Source organism: Xiphias gladius, chromosome 15 (assembly GCF_016859285.1).
Source record: "Xiphias gladius isolate SHS-SW01 ecotype Sanya breed wild chromosome 15, ASM1685928v1, whole genome shotgun sequence".
NCBI lineage: Eukaryota > Metazoa > Chordata > Actinopteri > Istiophoriformes > Xiphiidae > Xiphias > Xiphias gladius.
Window position 1 is genome coordinate 6,238,237 of NC_053414.1, and position 22,997 is coordinate 6,261,233.

At 44.0% G+C, this 22,997-nt stretch overlaps 1 protein-coding gene across 2 annotated transcripts; it reads right to left on the bottom strand.

Moving 5' to 3' along the window:
* Nucleotides 1-241: 241 nt before the first annotated feature.
* On the bottom strand, nucleotides 242-22,167 carry zgc:92360 (uncharacterized protein LOC436988 homolog). Of its 2 annotated transcripts, none has more exons than XM_040147030.1 (11): nucleotides 21,863-22,167; nucleotides 18,943-19,073; nucleotides 17,266-17,357; nucleotides 13,898-13,980; nucleotides 13,688-13,800; nucleotides 11,050-11,196; nucleotides 9,004-9,087; nucleotides 8,703-8,765; nucleotides 5,706-5,777; nucleotides 2,901-3,132; nucleotides 242-1,837 (listed from the first exon to the last, which is right to left on the bottom strand). In XM_040147030.1, the coding sequence occupies exons 1-11, from the start codon at nucleotides 21,948-21,950 to the stop codon at nucleotides 1,809-1,811; spliced, it is 1,134 nt and encodes a 377-aa protein (XP_040002964.1). In that variant the 5' UTR covers nucleotides 21,951-22,167; the 3' UTR covers nucleotides 242-1,808. The 2 variants fall into 2 exon arrangements, with proteins under 2 accessions (XP_040002964.1, XP_040002965.1); XM_040147031.1 differs by lacking the exon at nucleotides 21,863-22,167 and adding an exon at nucleotides 19,499-20,073.
* Between the last annotated feature and the right edge of the window lie 830 nt (nucleotides 22,168-22,997).

Here is a 22,997-nt window from a genome sequence, read left to right on the forward strand (position 1 = left end):
GAATTGCTATTCAATTTGACAGTGCAGAAAAAAGATTTCTAGGAAATAACTCAGCGGACTCAGGATGGACCTTAGTTTTTAACTCACCTTTAGTCTGATATTTGAAGAGGCTGATAATGTAAAAATGTGTTTTTAAAAATGATATTATGCTACGAAATTAACAGACAAATATGTACAGAGAATCCTTGACAGCATTCAGAAGAAATATTTTTTATTATTTATCATCAATAATTTCAAATGCTATATTAGTCAGCTATGGTCAAGCATAGAAATGCCTTTAAAATCATGTGAAATTCCTTTAAAACCAAATCAACACAGGATGCGTTTACCTCTTAAACTAAAAAATAGAAAAGAAAAAAAATACCACTACAACATATCAAATGGTTGTTTGATAGCTATAAAAACAAGGAAAAGATAACTTACTAAGGGAATTCTTATTTGTTTTAACAAAGACTTGTGTACTGTATGCCACATGGAGGTGCTGTTAGACCATGTACTGGCTTGCAGTGTTTCCACCTTTTTTATCCCACTACATTTACAAATCTCCCATACAGTCTTTCAAATACATCTTTAATAGCTGCACTCATGTCTCAAAAACTACATACAAAATCAGCATCTGCCTGTTCGTTGAAGAAAACGCAAAACCATAAAAGTCTTGCTGAATCCACGATGTAAACTGCACTGTAGTGTGTCAGAAGATATTCGTTCATTGAAGTTAAAAGGAAAACAAACTCTTTTTGACTTTCAGAACTGAAACAGCATGTGCAGCATGATACAGCACTTAAACTGGGCTGCAATACTCTTGCTGTTTGTCAGTGTTTTTTGTCATGAGAGCAGTTATAGAGGTTACATCAAACAGCCAAGAAAAAGAAGAAATTGAAAGGGAATTCGGAATCCACCACAGATACAACTGTTTTCTGTACCAGTTTGACCCATTTGAGTGTGTGTGCCTTACCACTATTACCCAATCATCATATCGCACTTACATAAAATACTTGATACAGGAGGACCAAGGCACTTTACCTTAACAATACCTTTTTCTTAAATCTTGTATTGACTATAGAATAAACTTACAAAATTTCCACCACATCTCTTCACGATGACAAAAAAATCAAATCGTCACACTGGAAGTGTTGTGATTTTACGTTCACATTTATAATTAGCATGGGCAACAGGCACCTTGTCAAAACAGACCAAGAGTGCCATAAACATGAGCTACATAAAATCCAAAATAAAATATGTTATAGTACTGCCCAGAGTGTTTGACTGGAAAGTGATCCCTTGGAAGCGCAGTGCAGAAACACCACAGCCATGAACTGCCAAAGATGTCACCAGAGAAAACTCAAACGAGAATGGCACTCGTTTGAGCGCTCACCTCCGCCAAGGCCAAATTTTGATGAAAATGCTGAAAACATGCTGTTTGGCAATGTTAAGGAAAGTGATTAAAAATAATTCCTGGATTTGCCCCGTTAACCAGATCTGCACATAATTGAATAGGTTCGTCCCTGGCCCGTGCCCCAGCTCTCCACCAAGTTTGGTGCATATCGGTTCAGTCGTTTCTGCATAATCCTGCTGACAAATAAACCAATGTATTCATATTTCTTTTGGCAATACTTATTTTTAATTTACCAATTAATATTGCCTTGGTCCTCTTGTTTGTATTCTTAACTTCTTTACCAGCAACAAGCTTCAGTGTTACCATGTAAGCGAAGTCAAGGTTCCCGGAAGTACTAAAGGAGTCATAACTGATGTGTCAGATTGGTGATGGACTGAGAGGAGAGGAGGTGGTCCCGTAGGCCCCTGGTCCATCAGGGCCTGTGCTTGAACATGGCCTCCACTTGAAAACACATGAAAGTCGGAAGTTAGAACAAAATGCTAGCACACTAAACAAGAACACAGTAAACATTGCCTACTAAACATCAGCATGTTAACCATGTCATTGTGCGCGTGTTAGCAGGACAAACATAACCCCGCTGCATCATTTTTGGTCATCAAACATGTTTTATATCATTGTAACTTAAATATCTTCAGTGATTTGAAGACATCACCTTTTTCTCTGGGAAATTATGGAGGATATAGATCAAAAAATTATAAGAAAGCCACAGCTATTTTATTTTTTTTACTGCCTCTTTAGCGGTTCATCTCTTTCTTGACTCTTTTTTTCCCCTCAACCACTCCTCTCCTACACTTGGGGATGGCCGGCAGCACACATCCAACGCACAATACTGACTGAGGATGTAGTCAGGGTACAACAGCCGAGATGTTGTGCCAATCCGGGGAGTGGACGCAGTCCTCCGTATTTTGTAGATGGAAAAATTACAGTTGTGCAACTCTACAGCTCTGAGCGGAGACACAAAATGACGGTGATTGATAAGTGTCCGAAATGTCGATTTACTGCTCACTATACTGTAGAGCAAACTACTGAGAGCTTATTACATATGCAGTGCTGAATGAGTGAACGAGGGAGCGATTTCGGACACAGCCGAAGTTTCGTTAGGTAAGATTTACAACTTCCAGTGCGTTACAGCAACGTAATGAGTAAGTCGGCAAACAAAATCCCATCCTCCCCAACCAACAGCTGCCCCACTGAAACTGCTCAGTGGCCTGTAATTGATCGTTTTGTATGTACATGGAAACTCCAAATTGTAAAAACTGTTGGAAGATGCAGAGGCGGTTTAATTAATAAACAAATTTTAGCATACCTAATAATGTTCCTTTTTTTTAAATTTGTGAGTGCTAATTTATTTTTGTGGCTTATCATTTATTTCATAGTGCCCCTGTGGAGCAGAGCAGCTATTTGACTTGAAGCTTTAAGAAACAACAGACACTTACAAAGGAAGCAATAAGCAGCTCATTATAAAGGCTAATAGCTAATAAATACTTCATGACTATTTTCTCACTTGTGTACTCCTGAGGGGACATTGGAGCATTCATTACATCGTTGAAGTGTTTCACCCAATCCTGCTGGTCACTCTCCATCTCGCAAGTAAACAGGAAGCAGCGGTCAGGTGTTTCTATGGTGATACCGTGTTGCCAGGCGCCATTGCAGTGGGTGCCAGCGGGCAATCCGGGGGAGACGTTGTAACCATGGTCCCTGCTCCCCAAGAAGACTTCACCTTTGGCAAAGGCGTCCTTCAGACAGAGGGAGAATTACAGAAAAAGACAGGTCAACTGTAGAGTGCAGACTCCTCATGGTGTTGCTGTGTATTTGAGGGTAGAGTGTATCTTTTGTTTAAGATGCAGGGTACCACTGGCACGCAATAGTGACCCCATAATGGTTAAACAACAGCTATGCAAGACATACTAAAGCTGTTGGTGGTGAGAGTGCAGTTCAGTTCAGTAATATTAAGAGTAAATGTGAAAGGTGCAATAAGCTGTTAATACTTCTGAATTTAGGATACTGTGACAAAAAGTCCCAGTTTTGTTTTTCCTCAGTTTATTTCTACTCTCAGCCCAGAAACAGCTAGTTTTAGCCATGCTAGCAGCGTGACCCTTGGTACGGCAATGTCAGTCTGTTGGTTGGTCCACCACTTTGGTCCGGACTGAAATAGCTCAACAACTTCTGGATGGATTGCCATGGAGTTTTCGACACACATTCATGGTAATAATAGGATAAATCCTACTGACACTGGTGATTCCCTGACTTTTCTTGTAGTATCATTTTTGAAATGTCCCTTCAATTATTAGATGGATGCAGTCTTATTTGGTAAAGACATTCAGGGCTGCAACTGAAGATTATTTTCATTATCGCTTAATCTGCTGATTATTTCTTGATTAATCAATGATCATTTAGTCTATAAAAAAGATGAAAAATGACCATCAGAATGTCCAAAAGCTCAAAGTGGAATCTTAAAATTGCTTGTGTGTCTCACTAGTGGTCCAAATCCCAAAGATACTGTATTTTATTGACTATTTATTATCATATTTGACAAAAAATGAAATGAATTGAATTGAATGAAACTGAATTTTGCATATGTTTGGCGTTGTTGCTTCACAATGACTGAAATGATTAATCAGTTATCAACATAATTGCAGATTAATGTTGGCTAATCGATTACTCTACAGCCATTCATGTTCCCCTCAGGATGGACTGCAATCACTTTGGAGACCATGTCATTTTTTATCTAGCGCCATCATCAGGTCAACATTTTAATTTGTGCAATACTCTGGTTTGTGACCAAATACTTGCAAAACTAATGACATTCCCATCAGCCTCAGCTCTACTTTGTGTTTAGCTCTAATTAGCAAACGTTAGCGTGCTAACGCACAAAACCAAGACGGTGGACACAGTAAACCTTATACCTGCTTAACAGCAGCATGCTAGCATTGTCACTGGGGGCATGTTAGCTGTGCCCATACAGTCTCACGGAGAGAAGCTCTTATAATCCTGTCTGAGCAATGAGGCTAAGCTAACAATAAAACTGATGTATCCATTAGATCTACTGCTAATAGCTAACCTTCCTGTCAGCTTGTGCATTCTGATACATTCTGGGAATTTACAGGGTGACTAAATGTCAAAATTAGTGCAACAGAAGTTCATTTTGCCAGAAAATCTCCAGAAGACACTTTAGCTTGTGTATACTGTTTTTTTGTCACCTGCCCTTCACAGAGGAGGTCAGAGGTTAGGGTAAAAAAAAAAAAAAAAGCAGGACAGCTTGCTGATATGGAACCTGCTGCCCTGCCACTGTAGAATGTAACTGCCGCATTATGTCCTCTAAAACGATATTTTAAAAAGTTTCTTGTCTGAAAATGTGCTCTGCTGTAACCAAAAGGTGACGCTGCCCGACCGTAATCATACAGTATCTTTTTGCAAGCAAAACTGTGAACACACTGTACTTAACATTGAACCATTGTATACACATCTGATGTGCATATCTTAGTTATTATCCAAATGATCAAAATTACACTTGCTTTGAGCTTCCCCCACATATTCCCAGGACAAACTCAACTTCACTAGACTTCCTCTTCCTTTCATCTACTTCATCTAACACCCTCGGGGTAAGTCGGACATTTCAGTCACTTAGCACCTTTAATTATTGCACCTCTCCATTGAACTATTGCATCAGCAACAGTGCTGAGCTAATCTGCCCTGGCTATCTGACGTGTATTCAGCCAGGATTTGGGTCAATCTGAGCCACCCCCTCTTACGGCTTTCAGCAAAGTCTCAGCGATAACCACTGCAATAAATCATCCTCTAATCATTCCGTGACTCAGAATCTCACTTTCGCAACATCTCTACATTTCAAAACACTGATATCAGATAAATTAGGCAAAAGGTTGTGCAGTGTAGCTTACACGGCAGACCTATCCTGCCGGTTAGCATTTCACTGTACAATGATGAAGTCCGTACTCTGAATTCATGGCGAGAAAGGCCATATGTGTACTGATGTTACATTGGGAATTAAAGTACCTTATATCAATCTCTCCCCACTGAGTCGTGGCTTCATATCCCCCCCACATCGTCTACATAATCTAATTTGCTTGATGGAAAAAGGAAAACTCCTCCCTCCACTTCCCACGGTGTTCATGTACATCTTTTTACAGCACAAGACTACCACCAAAGCACCGCTGTTGGTAGTTTGTGATCAAGAAACTTAGCCGTGATCCTCAAAGCATCAAATAAGGCCCTAAAATATAAACGGATGCTGAGACTAAATTCTTTCCGGTGTGTGGTGTGCGGCGGGGGGGGGGTAAAAATGCCATACCAGTGGATCTTTGTAGTACATGAGTCGCCTGTGGTCCAGAGTGAACCAGCGTTTCTTGAAGCCTTCTGTCTGCTACATAGACAAAATGAGAGAGGGAAACAGTCAGACACGGGGCAAGAGAGACAGAAAAAGTCAGAGAGAGAGGGAAGCTGTATGGAGACACTATACAAAGCGGCATTGTACTTGTACCAAAGGTGATGTCTGTCTGGTTTTTAAATCAAAAGTGACTCACACTCTGCTCTTAAACTGTTTTGTAGTTGGACTTCGTCCATTTTTTTTTTTTTCAATTCATCATTCAGTTTGTAAATTCTCAAAAAAATGCCCACCAGCTCAGTTCCCAGAGCCCAAAGTGATGTCTTCAAATCAGGTTGTTTGTTTTTTTTTTTTTGTCCGTCTGACCATCAATCTAAAACCCAAATATATTCAATTTACAGTTTCATAAAACAGTAAATTTAAAAAAAAAAAAGCAGCAGTGACTCACATTTGAGAAGCTGGAACCAGCAAATGTTTAATATTTTTTCTTGAAAAATGACTTCAGCAGTTATTCAGACATAAGTCAGTGGAGACTAATTGTTTCGATACTAAAAGTCAAAGTCAAAAACAACATTTTTGCATCACCAAAAACGCTAAAATATCAAAAATGGATGGAAACGTTAAGAGCAGGGGATGAGTGCTTTATTTATGTTTTTCTTGACTGACAATGATTCTCTTTGCAGCCTATTTCAACCACTAAGTCAAGAATACCTTCCCTTTTATGAATCAGTAGCATAGCATGCTGTTGTGACTGTCACTTGACCACGAAAGTGCATTAAAATTGATTTCTGGCTTTAAAAAAAGTGATACAAAAAGCAATTTTCCTCATTAGATTTGAACGGTTTTCTGTCAGAAACACCTGATGCCGTCTGAATGTACAGTACATTACACCCCTTTCATAACCCTCTGATACTGAATTCAAAAAGCCAAACTTCTTGTCACAGTTGAAAGTTGACATCGGTGCAGCAGTTCCAAATCCACACTGAGAGCAGCTATCAAAGAAAGAGAAACACAGCAACCACTGGAGAGCTTATTGAAGTGCACAAGCAGCTTGAGTTCTTTTCCGCGCTTCAAATAATGAGGACGCTCAGGTCCCCAACTGCTGCCAAACTGTCCTCGTAAAAGTGTTTGATATTCTCATTGTGGCATAAGCCTGAAAAACTGACGGCTGCCTTCTCATTTCACCAATCACTCCCTCCACAAATAGGTCTCACACATATGTGAAGGAAATGAATTATGGCATCCATTTAGCAAAATCTGCCCAATGCAGTAAGTTAGCGAGTCCTTTCATCTCTCAACCTGACAGACGGAGATTAAACTGAGAGTCTTTGTCTGTGTGTGTCTGCACCCTGAACCGGTTTGTGTCGCCGAGGATCAGGTTGCTTGGTGTCGCTCGTGTAGGCGCCACAGTCTGAATCCTACGCGAGAAAAAGCAACTGCATGGTGCGTGCGTATGCTAATCTAGAAGTTGTCAGTCCAACCGTGCACGACGGCACGCATATGTACAAAGGCCTCTTTGTGAGTTTCCTTAATCCCGACACATGTCTGTTTTCTGTGCGAGTGTTTGAGGGTTTGACACTTGTTGATTAGGTCGATCCTCAGCTGGAAGCCTTTCGTTCGCCACCAGACAGACGGACGGACGGCGAGGCAGGCAGGTAGGCCCCCTCGGCTGTCAGTGGCCTGTCAGGCAGTGGTGGAAAAGCGGCCGCACTGACAGCTGGGCTAGTTACCTTATTAGCCCAGCCACAATTCAATTTGAGCCAGGGAGGGTGGGAGATGGGATCACAGAGGGAGAATTGAGGTTCCAACTTCCTAAATGGAAATTTAGTTTGAAGCTCAATTCAGAATTAAGCCTTTTTTTTTTTTTAAATAGATGTGATGTGTCGCTTTCTAATTAAGTGGCACATCTGAAATTTTGCTAAAAGTGCTCAAATTAAAGTTAAATTTGCCTAAACAAGTCAATACCTCCCGCCTCCTCCCAGTTTTTCAACTGGAAAAAAAAAAAACCAAAGTGATCACATTGTAAAGCTACATTGTTGAATTACTTGAAATAAGTAATTTGAATCAGTCCATAAAAAGAAAAATGTCTTTACCAACGTATGGCTGGTAATTTGAGGGGGAATTTTTACCATCAAAAGGGAGTAAATGGAGATTTGACATTTTCCATGTAATTACTGCTGATCTCGATAATTACTCCAAAATTGAGAGCACCCTCTGCTATGTTTCCCATCTAAATATTGTTTTAACTGGACTTATTTGATGAATACCCCAGGTAAAATTTTCATCGAGTCTGGAGACTGGGTGTCATTTTAATCCTGAGTCCTGAATATACAAAAAAAATATTTAAAAAAAAAAAAAAAAAAAGTTTAAACCGAGTATATTGCTTTTAGAATAGAATAATGGGCTTCAACCTGACCCCTCGTGTTTAAGATGATTATCATCTTGGGAGCTTTAGAGATGATAAGGTGAGAAGCAAGGAAGGAAGTACAGCCCTTCTGCGGTAAAATATACAAAATATGTCTTATTTTCTGAGTGTACTCTGGCAACACTCATGCCATCGAGGGAAGACTCCTGTGGGCATTTTCTCGCTGTTGCAATTCCTCGGCCTTACGTTTAGTTTTTTTTAAACCTAACTCTGACACCCTGGGGTAATTTTAATGACACCCAGATCTACATTTACTGATTGATGAAAATACCAACTTGTATACTAGATACTGCGACTGTAAGACCTTCAGCGTCAAGAGACTGACCTCAGAGCAGCTGTACAAGCTGAAGCTGCAGGGCCTGTTTTAAATTTAAAGCGGCCCACTGCTGCACTAAGTGAAACACACGAGGAGATGCGGAGGGGGGAAAAAAATTAGCAAAGAAGGCGAAGAAGAGTTTATATACTGTATACGAGCAAAAACTAAGGTTTACAGTGTGTGAATCCATGAATCTGTGCGTGTGTTTGTGTGCGTTACTTGCCCTGGGACCTGTCTTTTCCATGTATCCTTCCTTCAGAAAGTTCCGGGTAAGTTTGGGTACCAGCTGAGAGCAGCCAGCAAAACAAAGAGATCAAGAATAACACCACGTTAGACACAAAGGGATTTAGTGCTTTCCGGAAGAAAGTGCCAGCCAGCGTGTACGACGGGACATGACTACACTAATGGAGTTCTATCCACCTCAGTTTCATTATCTCGCTAGCACGTAAATAAAATCAACATATCAAAATGTGTTGTTTTAATCTCGGCAATCGTCAACAGTAGGTGTGCGAGTGTGTGTCTACCTCAGCATCTGTCGCCCCAGGGAAGGCCACCTTCAGATAGTGAAGCTGAACTGCACGAATTGAATTGAACCAGTCTACAATCTCCTAATGAAGAGAGAGAGAGGATGAGGAGAATCTTCCATGAGTTATTCCTTCTCCCCTTTATTATTTAGAAAGAGAAGATAATACCAGAGGGTTTGGGAACCCTCTACGTGTAATACAGCTCCGACACAGCCAAACATGTTATCACATCACAAGTACCGCTAGCGTAGCTACTGTTGGTTACACAGTATATACTTGTTCCCGAAGCTGCCGACCACATCCTGCAGCCTTCCTCGGCAGATGGAGTTTGCTCACTTGTCGCGGAGATGGTTTAGTTACCATATGACCTACATATGGAGTTTTTGCTCACGTGATAAGAAGGTGTCGAATATGGGTGGAAAGAAAAAAAATAATGTCATCGAAATTTTTCAGTGTTTTGGCCACCTGGTTGCAGTCACGGACACGATGTTCCTGTTCGGACGTGGCATTAACATGCGTCTCGGGCGATCCGACCACAAGTGGACAGCTCTAATCTAAGTACAGGTGTGAACGCACCCAAGACACATCGAGGACGCGTTTGAGATCCAATCGCGCAGACCACATTCAGAGTCGGTCCGGGCCACATATGGCCACATTCTTTTAGCAGTGTATACATGAATGTGTCCTGGGCCACGCTGAAGGGCCGCCTACTCAACTGACGTCCAGATCTATGTACTCGTTCAAAAACAAATACAAGTCGTACAAATCATTTAAGCTGGCTTTGTCCATGACGTCTGAAAATTTCAAACATCTTGGGTGATGTGGTTTGTCTGGAAAGGGCAAGGAACAGACCCAGTCCGTGTTGTTTTGATTTCTTCTTCTTCTTCTTATTTTACTTTCCGGCAGACTAGGCACGGGAAGTGCATCGCTGTTAGAAACAACAACACATTTGGTCTTTGCGAACGGAAATGATGTACGTGTTTATGTGTATACAGAGCGGAGAGGTGAGATCCGATCACAAGTGGCCACCGGAGACGCATGTGGAGACGCATCCTAGTGCCAGGTGTGAAATGACGTACTTAGAGCTGTCCACTTGTGACCGGTTCACCGAAGACGCGTGTTGATGCCAGGGCCAAGGATTTGACAAATAGTCCCCATGCAAAGGGTTGTGACAGGGGAGGTGTATTAATTCTATTTGTATCTCAGGGAGGTAGTTACTGTATTTTTTTCTTAGTAATTTTTTTTCAGTTTCTAATTGTTCAATTTTACGCGTTTGTTTTTCCCAGAGCCTCCGTTCGTGGCTTGAAAACAAAACTGCGTTGTCATACTTCAGTCACGGGTCATGGGTACTTATTTGCTTATATGTTATCAACATACATGGGACTGATCACAGAGCAACATCTGGTTTTTCTGGTATATTTTACCATATTTTGCCATATATCACACCTATTTCTAATTCAACCCATTATTAAACAAAAAATGCCAATGCTGCTACAGAGTGTGACCTGACCTGTAGCACATGATGATGTCTACTTGGGCTAAGTTTAGATAAGCATTTGAACATTTACAGTATCCCACTGTTTACCAAATACAGAAATAGATTCTCGACCTGACGACAAACGCTTCATTATTCCACATGTGTCAATGAGTATTTATGAATGACACAGTGAGTGATGGATGTGAAGCTTGAATGTCATGTGCTAATGGATTCCAGCAGCCAGGAAAATTGGTACAGATGGGTTTAAAAGGTTCGGCGACCCGCCCACATCGACGCGGAGCGGGTGGTTTCGACACAACCGTCCCTTTATGCGACAGGTGAAAAATATCCCAGTGCGAATGTCACCTTATGATGTAATTTAAACGTCAGTTCCGTTTTTTTATCGAAAAAATTTTGGATTTACTGTAAGCATATCATTGTTTTTAACAGTGCCTTGCATACATCTCCCAGTCCCAGACTGCGTCAGTAATCAGTAATCATTCTTCTCTGCATATCGTTTTCATATTCCTCTTAAACGTTGGTCGCCACGCACTAGATTTCAGACAGACCTTGCCGTTTTCATGGTAGACGAAGATGTTGCGGGTCCTGTAGTCTTTGAGGTAGGTGATCTGCAGGCCGTTGGGGTTTCCTATCTTCTCGGGCTGGAAGGTTGCATTTATGGTGTCCACCTTGATCACAGCTTTGGGCTCCTTGGCCTGCAGGAAGGAGGCAGGAAAGGAGGAGGAGATGTTTGCGTGTTTGCGTGAAACGCAGAGGGTCGACAACATCAAGTAACTAGAAGGGCACTCAGTAGAGCGAAGACCTCCACCAAAGCCAATGTCCAAACAACATACAGCAGATTTCAGGGAGAAAAATTCAAATTCATACTGAATGATCTGCCCCGTCCCTCCACTAAGTTCAGTGCAAATGGGTTCAGTACTTTTTGCGTAATACTGCTGACAAATAAACAGAGAAACCAACAAACAATCAGACACGGGTGGAAACATGACCTCCATGGCCGAGGTAACTGCTGATCTGCCACTCTTCAGACTGATTACTGTGAATCAGTCGATTTCAGGCTGAAGAAAATGTCCAACTCATGCTATGTTTGCTTACGGTGAGGCTTTAGGCAGCTAATCAAAAGTAAACACAGCCTTTATCAACTCTTATTACCCATGGTTTTTGTTATTTCTGTGACTAAAAAAAGATTTCTAGAAAATCTCCAGATTATATTCAGTGCTCATTTTTTGCATGTTTTATTCTTGTTGTTTTATCATGATACATTTTTTATTTTAGAAGCTGTTTAACCCCAGTGCCTTGTTGTCATTGGCTTTACTTCCTCATTGTTTGGGGTCCCACAGACATGCATGTGTAAAAATCATAATAATTGCAAAATGTAGCTTTTTTCTTCTTTTTTTGTTATATGGGCTGGGCATTAACATATTATATATATATATATATATATATACACACACACACACACACATACACACATACATACATTACGCACACACACACACACACACACAGTACTTTTGTTAGCAAAAAATCATTCGGACAAAAAAATACATTTTGTTATCTTACATAGTGATATTACCAAAAAGAGGTTTAACTTCCTGTTTGAACCAAGTCTTATAAAACTCCAAAAACAGAAATCCAAAAAAAAATGATTTGGGCTTTCGGAGTGGTGGGGCTACATAAAAACTACTGTTCACACCAGTCACAGACACAGAGCATATGAAAACCAATTGTATCTAACCATTTTTACCAGCTGGGTTCTCTGAGACCCCAAATAGAAGTAATGCGTCATTTTCTGTACTGGACTTCTGAAACATGTCATCGGTTCAAAATCACGTTAATGAGCAAGTCTCGTAAAATTGGGGAAAGTAATGAAGTATCAAGCTGATAAAACAACATTATGCATGTTTTGTTTTTTTTAAGCTGTTTAAGAATCAAATAGACTGGGGCTGATTCATAAACCTCCTCCTGATATCACTGTTTTGAACACACAAGGATAATAAAAATAAAACATTTTATGACTGTAGTTATTAAGTCAAGGTGTGTGAATGGTATCAAGGCCCATGGCTACAGTTTGTTCTCTTTCTAACCATGAAAATAATATCTTTAACTATTATCGGCCCATCAGCCTGCATCAGTGATAACCACCAGGTTTAAAACAGACGCTAATCCCAGAAAACCTGTTTGTGGATTCATGTGCTTTAATCTGTCCTGTCTTGAATTTAAATACCAATATCAGTATTGAACTGGACTGAAACTGAAACTGAACGGCATCAGTATAAATAGGCATCCGTGGGACCAGAGTTTGATTCGATTTTAAACTTTTCCTGTCATTGTGAGACAAACTGGCTGCGGAGCAGTCAGTTGGATTTGAGTCACACCGTCGCTTGTACCTAAATACTTTACACACTTCAAGGCTCTTCTGAAAAACTAATGGGCTTAAAAAACCCCGAGCGTCTGAGTGGCAGCCAGTGAACACATCATCGCTGTGACCGTTGAAGTATTTCACAGTGAAAACAGTCCTGGAAAACAGAAAAAGTTATTCACAATTCACTAACATCACAGGCATATGCCAAAGCAATCCATATCTTAAACAAAACAAAAAAAAAACAGAGCAGCAGTCTTTTTAAATAAGTTATTGCCACCTCTCCTGAGCTGGTTCGCTGTGACAAACAAGTGCTCCCAGTGCTTCCAGCCCTAATTGGTCGGGGTGAGATACAGCTTAGAGCCTCAGCCTCGCTGACAGAGAGGGCAGACTGTGGGTTAAGCCTGTCTGAGCACGCTCAGACGAGGAGGACGGAGCTACTGTGATCCTTTCCCTCGTCTTCTGGTAGGTAGGTATGTACGAAGTTAACTGTGTGCACGTGCGTAGAAACACTGCAGCACATACTGTGCGGGTGTGGTCCGCAGTATACTTTATGTCTTTCAAGTGCTTTTTAATTAAGGTATTTGTGATGTGGTTGCATAAATGTGTGTGTGTGTGTGTGTGTGTGTGGGGGGGTTGCTCTGGAAGTGAGCAACTGCCTTCAAAGTCCCTTAACTGGGACACTGTGTAATTACAGTAGGCTCCTGGTGTCTTGCGGGCATGGATATGTGTAGGGTGTATGTAGGTTAAGTGTGTGTGTGTGTGTGTGTGTGTGTGTGTGCTACGTGCGGCCACTAAAAGTCTCATTAAAAGCTGCTGCTTACGTCATATTTGGTGAAGTACTTCAGAGTCCCCTCTATCTCAGAGAGGACGAATCGCCTGCTCAGGAACTGCCCGTTGTCCCGCCCCCTCTTCATCAACAAGCCATCTCTAGTTCCTGCAGGAGGCCAGCAAAGGTCGTTTGTTAGCACGAGTGTGTTTTTGTGCCTCCAGTGCGTGCGCGAGTGTGTGTCCGTGAGCGCGCGCACTCTCACCTTCCTCGTACGTGAAATTCCTCCCCGGCCCGGAGAACTCTTTCCTCTCGTACTTCGCTCTTATCCACTGCTCCCTCAACACCCTGAACGCACACAAACAGAAGAGACGTCAGCAGGGCTGGCTTGTAAAGAGGTCAGACTACGTGGCCTCGTGTGTCCCTTCGTGGCGGACGCCGAGCTGCGGGGATAGCGAGGGACGACAGGTAGATCAGTTAGTGTTGCTTACATTTCCTCAAGGGAATTCTCCTGCCTTCTTCAGTGAAAGCATAAACCTTTTCATACATTTTGTAGGAGTGTAATAAATAAGCATAAAAAAACGGGGGAATCTAGCAAGCCCGCAGCTTAAGCTATATATGGCTGTATCGAAGAACTTTTGTAGTAACATTAACAGCATTAATTGCTCAAAATGTAAGTGTAAAACTGACCCTAAAGCTATTGAGACATGCTGTCTTCTTTTTTTTTTTTAATCCAACTGTGTCAGAAAACACTTAGTGTGCGTCTACTTGCTCTAATTTCGCCCGTGAATTCAGTTGTCAGGGCTTTTTTCATGTTCTGGTTAACCTGATACCTGACACGAGCATGAGTGTCGATGAAACCACACCAGAATCCAGTTTAGTTGAAACTCAAACTATCCGATAGGTGTCGAGATAAATCATATTGTTTGTTTCATAAGTCATTTGTTCGTGTGTGTGTGTTTGACCCCAGTCGGATTCCTGCGACCGACCGGCTTGCTCTCAAAGACCTAAAGACAGGCAGCCCCGAAAATCCAATGGATCAAGAGGAATTCAGCTGATTCAACTCCTTTTATACACTGAACCAAGAAAGACAGAGGAGCCAGAGGCTGCTTCTTTCTCTCTCTCTCTCTCACCCACCTTCCTTAATGATCAAAGAAGGATCTACATGTGTGTATAAATGTCTCTCTCTCTTCCTCTGTGTGTGTGTGTGTGTGTGTGAGAAAAAGAGAGTAGGGCGTGTAGGTTCAAGCTGTCCTCAGGCAAATTTTTGCAGACGCAGATTTTTTTCCAGCCGAGCACAGACCTTGTCAAGCAGCGGGTAAAACCTGCTTACCGCATTTTCGTGTGCGCGTTTCCTTCTGTGCCACCCGAGGAGTTTTGCTCTTCTCCGAAAAACTTTTTCCTGCTTCACATTCTTACAATTCCAAACATTCCTGTCTGGTAGCCGCCCGACGAAGCCACAGTCGCACGCTAAAAGACAGTCGTAGCGTCTCGTGGAGACACACTCTGACTATGAGACAGATTTAGCGTACGGACCCGGACAATAACTGTGGCTTTTCGGATTTAAATGCACGGCTTGCACACCAGGGGTCTCCTCTCTCATCACCAGCGAAAGGCGAGCTTGCTCCCTAGAGATCACATAAAGCTGCTGCAAATTGAAAAAAAGACTGTGAGTTACGCAGGTAAAACTTCGGTCACAAGGGTCTGGGACAGTGTTAGCAGGCTAGCTAGCCCGCTCACGTGGCACGCCGAGGTCATGTTTCACGGAATCGTGCCCTCACAAGCTGTAAACTCTGATACTGGTTCACGCACCTGGTGCCAAACGGCAGAAACTCAGGCGCGAGTCATCCGGGAGTAATATAAGAACGTAACCACAATTCATAAAGTTCAACACAAGAATCGTGCACAGTGCCCTCAAAACGCCACTCAACAACAACAACACTTAAAACATAGACGAGGATGGAGAGAATCAGACAGGAGCTGCTGGAGACCGGAAACAAAACCGTTTCTGTTCGGGCTGAGAACAAGGCAACGTTCTTAAATTCATGACTGAAGGAGTGGACACACACACACACACACACACACACACACACGCACACAATCCTCCTGTTCCCTTATCTTCTTCACTTTATTAATCATATTTCTGTGCCACGTTAATTTGCTGAGCTAATCGATACGAGGGAATTCACCGATGTGGGTAAAATAAAGGTGACGAGATGAACAGTTTAAATGGAGCGAGTCGGTCGACTAGACGACTAGAATCTGCTCAACACTGTGTTAACGTGTCTGTGTGCCTTTCGTGAATTTACCGATTTAATCCAGAGTAAACTCAGCTAGAATCTTAGCATGTAGCGCTATTTAGCCAAGACTCCAATAAGAGATTGAGCGCTGAGAGAATTAGCTGATTCAATCAACTCAAATCAATTGGTCGATCACAGAAAAGTAACGGACAAAAGTTTCGATGACCAGTTAATTTTATAACTTATTTCCTTCAGCTTCTCAAGTTTTAGGATTTGCTGCTTTTTCTCGGTTTTTAACGGTTTTCGTGACATTTTGTCGGTTAAATGATAAATCACAGTAGGTCAACAGCGAAAACTGATTTGGAGATATTACTGAGATGTCAGTTTAGGTTGCAACAGGACACAGACTGAACATGCAGCCCCGTCAACACCTGAACGTTGGATTTTATAAATAAAACACCACAATTAGACTGAGACATAATCATAATGATGACCATGACTGGTTTTCACAATTATCTGTTTTGCTGTCACCGAGTCATCTCACTGGACTCACGTTGGATCCAGGATGTAAAGGAAAAATAAGTCTCGAGTGTCAGAGTCAAAGCCCAGACACGACTCCCATTTATAATCTGTTCCATGACTTGAAGAGGCGACTTTTTACAGACACTCCCCGTACAACTAGAACAATCTTGAGCAACTCTGCCTGGTAGAAAAGCAGAAAAACCCCCAAACAGAGACATTTTCAAGCCCACGAGACTCAGGGCCAAAAGATGAATATGTCTGTATTTCACACTGAAGCGTTTCGTAGGTAAGTGCAACGGGAGCGCAATGGTTTGTAAAGGCCCTGAGACTCGGAGCGGGGCTTTCAGGCCTGCAGCCTAGCACCAATGATTCCAAACACATCATGAGAGCAAAACGCCATTTCTGAAGGCAAATGACATTGTTACCAAGTCAGCTCCCCCGTGAAGTTTTTAGTAATTGCAGGGACTATTGAAATCTCACATTGATCAAGCTCCACTTGACTACGCACCGAATTACAATTTAAAACCGAGAGGCTCCAAGAGAAAGGGATTTTTCACGAAAATCACCCGATGACGACACCGGAGTAGCATCCAACGACGAACCGAGGGATTCACTTTCAGATTCAAGTTCTTGTGTGTACACGGGTCTTTAAAAACAGCTCATTTCTACATGCAGACACACACCAGTGCACATGCACTAACACAAACAGGACACGCCTGATGACGCGCACCGGTACACACTCGCCAATAAAGTGCACAGTGCACAAACATTTTCTACGCTCAAAACAGAAAATGTAGGAATTGAACATTTTCAGCATATAGGACTTTTTACGTGTGTGTGTGTGCGTGTATGTGTTGCCATGGTTACTCACTGACAGTCTTTGTGGGTCGGTTTGTAGTAGTAGACTGGAACAGCAGCCTCATATTTACTCTTCATCAGCTCATTTCCTTTTTCAGCCATGAACTAACGAAGCACACACAAACAAACACACACACACACACACACACACACACACACACACACACACACACACACACACACACAGAATGGCAACAGATTATTCATGGATGACTGACACCACGGCACCACACCTGACGGTTTTATCATAGCAACTTGTTATCTGCTCAGCAGGAAAATACACTCAACGGGAATAAGATCGTTGTTGATGTTACAAAAAACGAATAAACCAAAGAGCTGAGATAATAAATGCAACAAATATCTTAAGACGACGATGTGCGAGGTACCAACATAATTTATTATTTAGTTTCTGGGAATCTCTTGCACAGTTTCAGGAACATTGGGAAACGTGCTTTGCAGGAATGTGACGTCCTAACATTTGAAACAACTGAAAGGCTTTAAAATGAAAACTGGAAACTTTTTTATCTCTCAGGATGCTGGCAATCAACAGACTGGTGTTGTCATGTACCAGGTGAATCAATTTTACGAGGAAGGTCATCTGATAAAAGTGTAGGAAAAAACAACAACTGGAAAACATTTTAACTTTTGCAGATTTTTCTCTCCCAGTGAAGTAACGGTAACTCTTGTGATGTGGCCAAGAATCGAAGTAAAAGCTTCTGAATTAAACTATCCAGGCATTTAAAGCCCCTTGGGTCTGTTGGTGCATCGGCTTTGTAACTGCACATACATACTACAGCATGTTTCTTCAAGCTGCACAACGCAAGAGAAAGGAGCTTCTCTCATTCTCAGAAGAGAATGGACGATGGATGAGGGAGAAATTTGAAAACGCCTGCTGTTTTTTTTCCGGCAGGAATCTATTGGTACTGGCCAACTTTGTTCTTTCGTGTAAGGATCATTCTGGCCATTCTTCGTGCTGTCACGAGTAGAAAAGAATTTTTAAAAAATATATGATTAGAAAAAAAAATCGTTTTGTAGATGAGTTACACGAACTTTTTCCTTCCAAACTGACAGCACATTATTTCAGTTAACGTCAACATGAAGTGGCCGCATTACACCTGGCGTTTACGGCCAGAGCGGAGTCGCTTCCGAATCTAACGTCGCCGTTTAGGAGAAGATCACCTGACATCATTTTAGCCGAACAACTCGGGGGAAGGAGACGTCGTGGGACTTGACGGGCGATTTCAATGGCGTGAGTTCTGAGGACGCAGCGCGCAGGTGTTCTGTTCACCGATGAGCAAGACTTCAACGCTGATCAGCGCAAATCACGCGGCGGCTCTTGAGCCCCTCGGTGGCGCGCGTGTCAGTCGACTGGGGCTCGGGACCACGAAAAAAAACGCGATGAAACACACGTTTTGTCGCAGAGGTTTTAGCATTCATCAGGTATATATCAATGCCTTTGTTGGGAGTGGCAGCTGCTCATTTTGGAAACAAGTTGTTCATCACACGTTCAACTTTTCAGATTCAACTTATCACCGCGACTTCATACAGTGAGCGCAACCCTGGCAACCCAGCGAAAAGAGGTGATGTTAAAACCACGGGTTAGTCACAAATCCGCACAGAAAGCAGTTCACAGGGCCCTGAGCCAAGTTCATGGGCCAGCGAGGGGAACCGCTTGGCTCCGGGGTCTCACCTGCATCTCGTGGTCTTCCCAGCGGGAGAGGCTCAGGGACTTGACCTTGCTGACGTTGGGGATGTTGCGGTGGATCCCCGAGCAGGCCAGACAGATGAACACCCCCAGGGAGCAGGAGCCCCACCCGGGATCTGCAGAGAGGAAGACGGAGAGAACACACGGAGCATGGGAACAGACGGATGAGACGCGAGGTGGCGTGGTTGGGGGGGGGAGCTGAGGATTGAAAGAGATGGACGGGCTCGGAGCGAGGGATGCTTTGTGTTTTCGTAACAGAACAAACCATCGAATCCAGGTAGTCGAGACATACATGCCTTGCACGGCTGATAATTAAGGCTGCAGCTAATGATTATTGTTATTATTGATTAATCTAATAATTATGCTTTGATTCACTGATTAAATATTGCGTCTACGAAATCGTGGAAAACGACCATCACCAGTCCCGGGACCACGAGGTGCAGGTTTTCCTGCAGCATTTTATCACCCGTAATGATGAGTGTCTCCGGAAGAAGTCAATATATTTTTCATGAAATATAATATCAGGGCTTACTGTGCTTACCACCTTTGCTCACCATTCACCTTGGGGAAACTCTGAGGTGACATTTTCAATTTGCTAGTTTTGTCCAGACAAGAATTCAAACACATTTGAATCGGCGATATCAGAGGAAGCCAGCGAACCCTCACATTGTAGAAACTGGTCCGGAGGACTCTGCTCTGAAAATGGTTCAAATCGTTACTTGATCATCGGAATTGTGGGTTAATTAATTTTCTAGCAATAGACTTATTGATAAATCCACAAATTATTTCAGGGCTAGGAACGGTTCCTGAGAATACACGGAATTCATCATACATGTGCAGAGGAGTCTCATGTTGGCAAAACCCTTTATCAACCACAGGTGACATCACTTCGATATTTACTCTCACACTTTGAAAACTGAAGTGAAGTTTGTTTTCAAACACCGTCCCGTCCGGATCCAGTGTTTAAACTCAACCGCCACCACCTTCAAATCAAACACAAAGGCAGAGCGTAGTCTTTGCCCCTACGAGAGCAGTTTGGGGCTCCGTGCCTTGCTTAAGGGCTCCTCAAAAGAGGCTGCTGGCTGAGAGCCTTTCCCTTTCCCCGGTCAGCCTGAGGATCGGAACCTTGCGCTCGCGAGCCCGCTTCAGCTGGACGGTTCCGCGGCGCGAGAATATCCGCGGTTAATGTGTCCGTCTCTTCCCTCTTCGAGCCCAATGTCTTCCTCACTTTCCCTCACTGCAGCCGTCCCGTCTTTCTGACGCACATTGTGTGTGTTTGTGAGACAGAGAAAGACTCGGCCTCGCTCTTATCTCTGCAGATCGCAGATGTCTGAGCGGGGAGGACAGGTCATTCTTTAATTTTCCAACGCCACGCGGCAGATCCGAACACGATGCGCCTGGCCGGTTAACACTCGTTACACACTCATTTTTTTGTTGTTGTTTTTTTTGGCCAGGTCAATGTTTCACAATGCCACGGAGAGAGCTGAATGAAAACCGGCCCACACACGCACAAGCGCGCAAACACACCAAGGTGACTCTCTCTTCATCTCCAATCGGGAGGAACGGAGGAAATGACAGGAGTATGTGTCAGAATGGGACCGAAGGGCTTGGATCTCGGAACTTGGCGGAGAAAGCGGCCTTTGACTGCGGCACTTACAACCCCCCCCCCCCCTGCAGCTTTGGTATTGCTCCTCAGTTAGACACGAGTTCTAATAGATGCGGGTACTGTGCAGTAAGCCCCCCTCAGATAAACCACTACGTAAAAGCAGATGGAGAAACAATGCCTGGCAGGGATATCATCCTTTTGCTGGATTGCTCAGCTACGGCCACATGCTTCCCCGGGGTTCAGAGTTCAGCTAAAAAAACAAAACAAAAAACAGGTAAACCACAGTCACTGCACTGTCTCGGTAATTGGTGGGAAGTTCCTGTCACACTGTATATTCTGTTTACCTAGATAGATGGATGGACAGACAGATAGATAGAGGGATACATAGATAGATGGATAGATCGATAGATGGGTAGATGGGCAGATAGATAGATAGATAGATAGATAGACAGACAGATAGATAGATGGGTGGATAGAATAGTAGTTTATTAATCCCAAAAGGAAACTGCTATAAGAGAGAGCAGTTAACTATACAGCTGAAGCTGAACAGGTACAGCCAATCAAAAAACCTACATGACTTGAAATGGAAAGAAAAGCTGAAAAAGACTCATTTGCTCATAGATTGGAATCGTATAAGTTCTGTTGCGAGGATTTCTTCGGTTTAAATGATCAACCCGGATGAAGGCACCGCAACCTTTCTATCCAGCCCGAGCCGAGCTGAGCTTTAAGCCCCCCTTGTGTCTCAAAATGCACGCGTTCCAGGGTCACTGAGCTGCCTCCGCGGGGCAGTGGCGTCCCCCAACACGTTGCCTAACCACAGCGTCTGAGAGGAGTATGAAGGGGCCTCGGTCGGCCCGGGGCACCGGACCAGGGTGTGCGCAGCCCGGCGCTCGGCATGCCGCGACACGCCGAGCTCCCGAGACTCTCTCCTGCGGCAAGCCTCCGCGTCACAGAGCACGACTCAGGGCTTCACCTGTGCTGTTACCTCCAAGCCCCTCCCCCTCCCCCCTGAGCTCCTAGCTCACCTTGTCGCACGCTTGAGGTCAGAATAAGGAAGCACAAGGGAAAATAATGGTAACGGCTCTCCGCTGAAAACCTGAAGTGTTTCGGGCTCCAAAGGCCGAAAGATAAACACGACGGAGGTGATGCGGTTTAATGACTGCCCCCCCCCCCTTCACCCCGTTGACCTAGACTCTCTGCACAGGTAAAATGCTCCGCGCCTCCTGCGCTCCCCGTCCCAGCAACTCAACATCTGTCCCGAAGTCCGATCCGCGCGACATCTTGCCGCTATCGTCTTACCCGGCGCGCCGCAGTCTGCGCAGGCGTCGTTTCCAGGCTTTTGCAGGATCTCCCTCAGCGCCCGGGTCGCTCTCTCATTTGCCGACATCGCGGTGATCGGATCGATTATTCCTCGGCTTTCAGGGAGAGGGAGCGAGAGAGGGGTGGGCTGGGGGTTGGTTGGGGCGCCGTAGAGCCACCGGAGTCAGGGAAGGTGTGTCTCCTCGGGCCCCGACTCCCCCTCCTGAGTCCTCCCTTAGCGGGCTGCGGGCAAGTCTGCACAGGTGAGGTCTCTCAGCGCGGGCATGCGCACCTCCGATTGGGGGGGGGGGGTCAATTGGAGGCCTCTTCGTTAAGTTTTCAAGAAGTTTTTCTCTCTCCTCTTTTACCCGCGGGGCGCTGACACCCTCCAGGCGGCGTGTCTGGCGCGTCCCGCCGAGGTCCGGGGCCGAATCCCCGCCACAGCCCCTGCTCCCGGACCGCCTGTGCGTGCGCGTGCGCGCGTGCGTACGCCGGTGAAACCCTAGACCAGGAAGTGAAATGCGGAGGCTGTTCAAACTTGCTTTTCCGCGTAGTTGGAGTCGGGGGTTGGGTGAGCGCGCGTCTCGCCCACCGCGTGCAGCGCGCGGATGTCATTTGCTCGACCTGCAGGCAGGATTATGACGAGCCCGATGATGAAGCGGGCCTGTCACGGTATCGGACTAACCTTTACAAAAAGGTGTGACACTGTGATATGGGCCGAATGAATGGCCACTTTTCGTCACCTCCTTTAAATTAAAGTCTGTTCATTACTGCCAGTCGTTTGCTGTCGGCCTGATTTGGATTAAAGACTTTTTAAGGGCGAAGATGGACCCTGTACACTATGGGGGGGGGCTGAGTGTCACGCGTGGGCATTGCCGCATCTCAACATCTCTCCTGAGTCATTCTGCTGTAGTGTAATTATACGTCTTCGTGATCAGGGGAATCTGGTCCGATGTCAAGCGAAAACGTGGCTAGGTGTCAATTTGATACCGGCCCTTGCATAGAAAAAAGAAAAGGTAGAATAGGCTCTTGCTCATTGAGCTAAAAACAAGGATTGGACGCAGGGGCGAGTGTTGTGGAAAAGCGGCAACACCGCGGTTGAAAACGTGCTCTGTTGCAAGTAAAAGTCCTGCAT

Bases quoted from the DNA above. Each gene is read 5' to 3' on its own strand.
- zgc:92360 (XM_040147030.1), bottom strand. From the start codon at position 21,950: ATGTCGGCAAATGAGAGAGCGACCCGGGCGCTGAGGGAGATCCTGCAA. The intron at 9,088-11,049 runs GTCTGTCTGAAA...TCTCTTCATTAG, and splicing joins TCTACCATGAAAACGGCAAG to GAGATTGTAGACTGGTTCAA. The intron at 3,133-5,705 runs GTATGGCATTTT...CTCTGTCTGAAG, and splicing joins TGTACTACAAAGATCCACTG to GACGCCTTTGCCAAAGGTGA.